Raw genomic sequence first — 7,844 nt, forward strand, 5'->3', positions numbered from 1 at the left:
TCCGCGTCCCCGTCCAGAGGAGCCCGCAGCAGCCCGCTGACCGTCTCTGCGCCGCGGGGATGTACTGACACTGCCCGGGCTGGGGAGAGGGAGCCGCCGAGCGCAGCAAGCACCTCCGCAAAGAAACAAACCAAAACCAAAAAAAAAAAAAAAACCTCCATCACGTCCCGGTTCGGAGCTTCTTCATTCTATTTTTTTTTACCCTTTTTTTTTTTTTTGGTGGGTTTTTTGGTGGTTTTTTTCCGTGTGTGTGTGAGTGAGTGTGTGTGTGTGTCCGGGGCGGTTTGGATTCACAAGCGTCGCTCTCAAGCTGTTGTGGATTATTGTTCGTCCTCGTCGACTGAAAGGTAGGTTCTGGTCACATTCGGACGTGGTGACGGGTTTTTTCCCTGAAAGTGGCGCAAGAAGAGACAGAGAAAAGAAATAGCGCAGATGTTTTGGTTGTTTTTCTTTCTATATATCTATATATTTTAGCGCAGTTTTCCAGCGCGGCGCTGCTGGTGTGGCAGATGGGTTCCGTAACCCCCCCCCCCACACACACACACACACACACACACACCCCTCCACCACCACCATCCCCTCCCACTACACCCCCCCCCCCCCTCCACCCCCACCCGAACCGGGTTTCAACGAGCGACCCGGTTTATTGCCGTGCGCACTATGAGCGCGCGGTCAGCGGCGCGCCGTTCTTGCGGTGTTCCCGGCGTTTTGTCGCACATGGAGCGGCTGCCGGTGTCCGCGGCTCCGTGCGCTTATAAAAAAAAAAAAAAAAAAAAACGTTGCGCACGAGGCGCCTCGCGGTCCAAGGTTACTTTTAACAACATCTCTGTTTCCACTGAAACAACCGCAAACAAAAAGTGAGAGAATTGACCTTAAAAAAACACAAGAGGAGCGGGGTTTTTTTTTCCCTGCGCGTCCAGTTCGTGAACGGCTCTCCGGTTAACAGCATCCTCATCCTCACCCTCATCCTCATCCTCACCGGATCACCGAGTCCCTCCGTCTATTTAACTTTAAACAGACTGACAGTTTCTGCCTTCGACGATCTAAAGGTTATTTTATAAATCTGCACAGTGATGATCGTTGGTGGAGGTTTTGCGTCATAACGTGTCAAACTATAAATCACTTTCCAGGCGTCAGGCTGCTTTTTCTGGCCCATTTGACATGTTAAACGTTTAATAAATCCTCACTCACTACTTTTTTATGATTATTTTTCGATTAAAGCAGGACTGGTTCGGTTCCGAGGCCCCACTGGGCCACCTTCTGGGCCGAACTGGGCCGAACCAGAGACAAACATCGCTTCATTCTATTATAGTGTCAGTAAAGACGCTTTATCCTTCAAATGTTCCCGTTTAATGCGTCTTTTCTGGCATTTGTGGACAACCTGATTTCCACTGCTCTTATTGCTAATTGCTGGCTTTTTTGGTTTTTTGTTTTTTTTTTACACTTTCAAGCTCGTCCAGTCTGCTTTTGGCCCCCCCAGCCTCACGTTGGACACCCCCAGGATTACAGCCGATAACACATTTGCGCAAATTCCCCTTTTTAAAAAAAAAAAAAAAAAATATTTGGGAATAATCGTTTGATTTGAGAGAGATCAAAAAAAAACCACGAGGCTTTTTAAAATTTATTTTATGAATCATTATTGACTTACAAAACGTCCGTTCTGGCTAATTAAGGCTGAGATCATGTGCGTCGGGAGCCGCTTTGCGCGCAGTTCGGCGCGGCGTTTGCGTCCGGGGGACGAGGAGCCGCAGCCGGCGGAGCGCGTTCGCAAGAAAAGAAATAATTAACTGGTCGTGCTGCTTTAATTACAGTCTCAAAGGAGAAAGTGGTGGATTATGGAAATGAGGCGACATACGCTGCCGCTTGTCGGAAGGAGAGAAAAGGTTGGCTGACATGAAATCACTGACTTTGACAGTCCGGCTGGAAGGAAAAACAAAACAAAAAAAAAAGCGACCGGACAATAAACCCGGAGCCTCCAGACCGTCCAGGGCTTTTTTTTGTTTTAGACCAGAGAGGAACCGGCGGGTTGTGTATAATTTAAAAAAAAAAACAACAGCACATGTCGCACAAAGTGCTTCGCGTGAGGAAAAAACACGCAACATTTTTTAAAAAAAGACGACGCTGCCATGCAATTTCCTTTTAAAACAAACGTGAGGCATAAAAGACGGAATAGCAGTTTAATATGTTATATTATGTTTGAAGCATGAGCTTGATTAGATTTTGTTTAATACAAGATGATTTCAAGGTTTTTTTTTATTCATAAATGCTGCTAATATAGAGAACAGACAGACACAGGCCCAGTTTTCTAATTATATTTACTTGTATTATTATTATTAATAATATTATTATTATTATTATTATTATTATTATTGATACATTCTCGCAGTATTCTGTGTTTTTTTAATGTGCCAGGATAATATAACTGTGGTTCTCACGTTGGACTGGAGCCGAAGGTGAAATTGTCATGAAGTTATTGACTTTATGAATTTGTAAATTGTGAAGTTATTTGTTGGAATGAATGAATGAATCAAGAGAAGCGACCCCCCCCCCCGACAGCTGCTTCAATCTATGGAGGGCAGATTTATTTCCCCTCAGCGGGACATTAAACAAAAAAAAACGTTTACTGGGGTGACACGCAGCCCGATTACTCCGTTACATTAGTGGAGAATAAAGAAAGTGCGTTACTTTCTGGTGTTTTTGTTTTTTTTTATTTTGGGTTTTGTTTTATTACGCGCGTCTTTTCTCTGACGCGTCGCGTCTCGCTCCGCAGGGGCCAAATGGAGGAGTCCAGCTCTCAGAAGTTGGTGTGGGACGGGGACGCCAAGGCGGTGCAGCAGTGTCTCACGGACATCTTCACCAGCGTGTACACGACGTGCGACATCCCGGAGAACGCCATCTTCGGCCCGTGCGTCCTGAGCCACACGTCGCTGTACGACAGCATCGCCTTCGTCGCCCTCAAGTCCACCGACAAGCGCACCGCGCCCTACATCTTCAGGGTGAGTCCACCTCCCCCCGGAAGCTGGATTATAATCTGCAAAGAGCGTCTTTTTTTTTTTTTTAATTGTATTTCTTATTTACCTGCGACCCTTTTCTGTGACGCGCAGACCTGAAGGATGAAGAAGGGATTTAATACAACACAAATAAAGTACAAATATTAATCATAATAATTCGGCCACTCTTAACATATATCATATATTTTAATCCATCTGTTTAGGCCGATTCCCTGGATAAATCTGGATTATTAAAAAGAAAAAAAATAAACCTTCTGGATTTCTCGTCGGGAATATTCGCTGGGTCCTAATAGTTTCTTCTTCTGCACATAATCGTATCTACCGCATTTCATTTAATCTCAGTATTTAAAAGACCCCTTTTTTTCTCTTCTTCTTCTTGATCTGGATAAATCCAACAAAAAAGAGGAGAAATTTAAAAAATAAAAGGAAAATCCAGTTTGGGGTTTTTCATTTTCCTGTGAATAAACCAAGAACCTTTAAATAATGGTAAATGTATTTATATTTCAAAGAAAACATCTTTTTTTCTCTATATGAAATCAGTCTTTTTATCAAAAGTTGCAATAATCTTTATTTAAAGGTGGCCTGGTTTAAAAAACACACCAGTTTAAAATTTTAGATTAAAATAATAATAATAATAATAAAAAAGATCCTGACATGTAATTGTTCCCACGTGGCTCAGGTGGCAGAGCAGGTCCAGGCTGTGGGTTCGATTCCCGTCCATATGTCCAAGTGTCTCTTGAGCAAGACATGAAGTGAAATCGCTCCCAGTGGAGGAGAAGTGAAGTCTGGTCACCGTTTAGAACCCTGAAGCCCAGGGAGTTCATTACTGTGGCATTCAAACACCGACAAAACCACACACACACACACACACACACACACACACACACACACACACACACACACACACACACACACACACACACACCCACACACATATATATATATATATAATATACATTAAATTGATATATTATATATGTATATATATATATATATATATATATATCAATTTAAATGACTGACAGCCGCAAGAACCACTAATATAGACAAATAATCTATAAAAACAGAATAGAGCTATAAAATCAGAATAGATCTATGATAGATAATAGAATAGACCTATAAAAACAGAATAGATCCATCATAGATAATAGAATAGACCTATAAAAACAGAGTAGATCTATAAAAACAGAATAGATCTTTGATAGATAATAGAATAGATCTATAAAAACAGGATAGATCTATGATAGATAATAGAATAGACCTATAAAAACAGAATAGATCTTTGATAGATAATAGAATAGATCTATAAAAACAGGATAGATCTATGATAGATAATAGAATAGACCTATATAAACAGAATAGATCTATAAAAACAGAATAGATCTTTGATAGATAATAGAATAGATCTATAAAAACAGGATAGATCCATGATAGATAATAGAATAGACCTATATAAACAGAATAGACCTATAAAACAGAATAGATCTATAAAAACAGAATAGATCTTTGATAGACAATAGAATAGATCTATAAAAACAGGATAGATCTATGATAGCTAATAGAATAGACCTATATAAACAGAATAGACCTATAAAACAGAATAGATCTATAAAAACAGAATAGATCTTTGATAGATAATAGAATAGATCTATAAAAACAGCATAGATCTATGATAGATAATAGAATAGATCTATAAAAACAGGATAGATCTATGATAGATAATAGAATAGACCTATATACACAGAATAGAGCTATAAAAACAGAACAGATCTATGATAGATAATAGAATAGAGCTATAAAAACAGAACAGATCTATATGTCACCAGATGCTAGAATCCCACTGCACAACTGAGTAAAACGTGTCCAGTGACGACGTTTGTAACCCGACGTGTCCACAAATTCATCGGATTATTAGCGGGAGATGAACCAGGAAGTTAAAAGTGTGTGTGTGTGTGCGTGTGTGTGTGTGTGTGTGTGTGTGTGCGCCAGGTGGACACCTCGGCGGCCAACAGCACGTCGGAGGGCCTGATGTGGCTCCGGCTGGTCCAGTCGGCCCGGGACAAGGAGGAGCAGAACCTGGAGGCCTACGTGAAGAACGGCCAGCTGTTCTACCGCTCGCTGCGCCGCATCGAGAAGGACGAGGAGCTGCTGGTGTGGTACGGCAAGGACCTGGTGGACCTGCTGCTGCTCAGCGCCAGCCGGGCGCCGGCCAAGAGCAAAGGTGAGGCGGCGGCGCAGACGGGGACCGTAGTAAGTCTCCGCGGGCGTTGGGGGTGGTAGGGGGAGGGTGGGGCAAATAGCAAAAACGGGATTGATTCCAACGCCCCTTGTTGTCCCTTCCTTCCTCTTCCCTTCAGGCTCCACGCCGCACTCCTGCCCCGACTGCAGCCAGCGCTTCCAGTTCGAGTTCCCCTTCCTGGCGCACCTGCGCTTCCGCTGCACCAAGAGACTGCAGAGCATCGCCGGGCCGGACGAGGAGCCCGGCAAGGAGGCGGGCGCGGCGGAGCGGCGGAACGCCACGCCGCCCAGGACCAGCCCCAAGCCGGGCGGCGCGGCGCAGCAGCAGGACTCCGCCAGCAAGCCGTCCACGGACTTCCACAACCTGGCCCGGGACCTGGAGAACAGCCGGACGAGTCCGCCGAGCGACAGGGAGGCGGAGATCTGCAGCGAGAGCTCGGGCAAGAGGAAGTTCCTGGAGGTGGAGGGGACGGAGCGCCGGGTGGCGGCGGCGGTGGCGGCCGGCGGCGGCCTCCCGCCGACCAAGTCGAAGGACGAGCTAGCCACCTCGGCGCAGAACTACCGGGGCGTGTACGGCCTGGAGGAGAACCGCCGGTCCTTCTCGCCGCAGGGCCCCGCGGAGCTCGGCGAGGCCAAGCGCAGCGCCTTCACCGAGGTCAAGAAGTCGCCGCAGAACCTCAAGCACCACGGCAAGAACCTCGGGAGCGCCAACTCGGAGAACAAGGAGGGCGGCGGCGGCGGCGGCGGCGGCGGCGGGCGGCCGGAGAAGCACCTGAACATCCGGCAGGTGCTGTCGGAGACGCAGCCGCCCCAGGCCTCGCCCCTGGGCAGCGCCTTCACGTCCGTCGGCCAGCAGGGCGGCGGCGGCGAGAGGAAGAGCGCCTTCAGCCAGCCGTCCCGCTCCTTCTCGCAGATCTCCCCGCTGGTCATGCCGCCCAAGCTGCTGGACTGCCACCCGGTGGTGGGCGACACCATCTCCTCCAGCAGACTCTACCAGGCCGACCACCTCGCCGCCAAGCTGCAGGGCGCCGAGCTGGGCGCCAACTGCCCCGTGCCGGGCGCCATGGCGGCCAAGCAGCAGAGCCCGTTCGTCTACGCCACCGCCTTCTGGCCCAAGAGCTCGGGCCCCATCCAGCTGCAGATGCCGTCGGCGCTCACCCTGCTGCCGCCCTCCTTCACCTCGCTCTGCCTGCCCGCCCAGAACTGGTGCGCCAAGTGCAACGCCTCCTTCCGCATGACGTCGGACCTGGTGTACCACATGCGCTCGCACCACAAGAAGGAGTTCGCCATGGAGCCGCTGGTGAAGCGGCGGCGCGAGGAGAAGCTCAAGTGCCCCATTTGCAACGAGTCCTTCCGCGAGCGGCACCACCTGTCCCGTCACATGACCTCCCACAACTGAGTGGGCGGGGATTTTTTAAGCCCCTCCCCCCCAACCCCACCCCACCCCTTTCTCCCCCTAACCCCACACCCGGATCTACGGCGGAAGCGTTCAGACACTTTTTTTTTTTTGCACTTGTTTTTGAACTACAATCTTCGAATTCCTCGTCGCTCGGTTTACATTTACGCCCCCCCCCCCCCCTCCCCCTCCCCCCCCTCCACCCCCCCTCCTGTACAGACTCTCATGTTCTGGGTGTATGCAATCCGCGATTTGACTTCACAAATGAATCTATTTATAAAAAGCACTTCTAAGTTTGTTTGGTTTTTTTCCACTTTTTTTTTTTTTTTTGTCGTTTTCGAATAAGGAAGAATTAAGATTATGTGTAAATGTACAGTAAATTGTATTTTATAACGTGTAAATATAATAATTACAGAGGAATTCCAAATGTAGTCTGGCGTCGGGCTTCGCAGCAGACCAAGCTTGTGTTTTTTCTGGTGTGGATGATGATGATGATGATGATGATGATGATGATGATGATGATGACGACGGGGGCAGAACGACTCACTATGATTCAGAGTGCATGTAATATTTAAACCATATTGATTTTAAGATGAAGTCTATACGTGAAATTGTAAATAATTTCTTTCATTTGAAATACGAGGTGTAATATTTTGTGTCAGTGGGGAATAGTTTGTGTTTTTTTTTTTTTTTTTGTTTTTTTTCTCCTTTTGGCGGAAATTTACTTCATAGTTTATCTAATCATGTTGAATGCATTGACAATAAAATAGCTTTATTTTCAACCCTGCTCTCCTGGATTTCTTCCTCAAACACAAATAATAATAGTAATTTGGGCCAAATATTTGTTCTGAGCCATGAAAGAATTACTACAATTCTAATATTAACATTATCAATAGAGTAATATTGTTAAAACATCTTTTTTAATTCGATCTTTTTTTTAAATCGAGTTATTATTATTATTATTAATACTTCAGACAATATAATTAAAATAAAAGAATTTATCAGTCTGTGTTCCCCTTCACTTCTCCAAAACAGGTTTTTATTCATTTTTAACAAAAGATTTTGTTTTCTTTTTTAACCCAGGAATCAGAAAACACCAATTATGGTTTCATCTGCGTCCCTAGATTTATACCAAGATAATAAATATGTAAATGTATTTCGAGATTTCAAAAAAAGAACACAGACTTCACCTAATGATG

General features: G+C 45.7%; 1 protein-coding gene across 1 annotated transcript; it reads left to right on the forward strand.

The window, feature by feature from the left end:
- Positions 1–261: 261 nt before the first annotated feature.
- On the forward strand, positions 262–6,648 carry prdm8b (PR domain containing 8b; the record flags this gene model as incomplete). The annotated part of the gene is made up of 4 exons (XM_080499074.1): positions 262–347; positions 2,771–2,996; positions 5,001–5,232; positions 5,369–6,648. Exons 2-4 carry the CDS (start codon positions 2,778–2,780, stop codon positions 6,646–6,648), a joined length of 1,731 nt encoding a protein of 576 aa, XP_080355200.1. The 5' UTR covers positions 262–347; positions 2,771–2,777.
- Positions 6,649–7,844: the final 1,196 nt, after the last annotated feature.

This window comes from Blennius ocellaris (assembly GCF_963422515.1).
Source record: "Blennius ocellaris genome assembly, chromosome: 7".
Lineage (NCBI taxonomy): Eukaryota > Metazoa > Chordata > Actinopteri > Blenniiformes > Blenniidae > Blennius > Blennius ocellaris.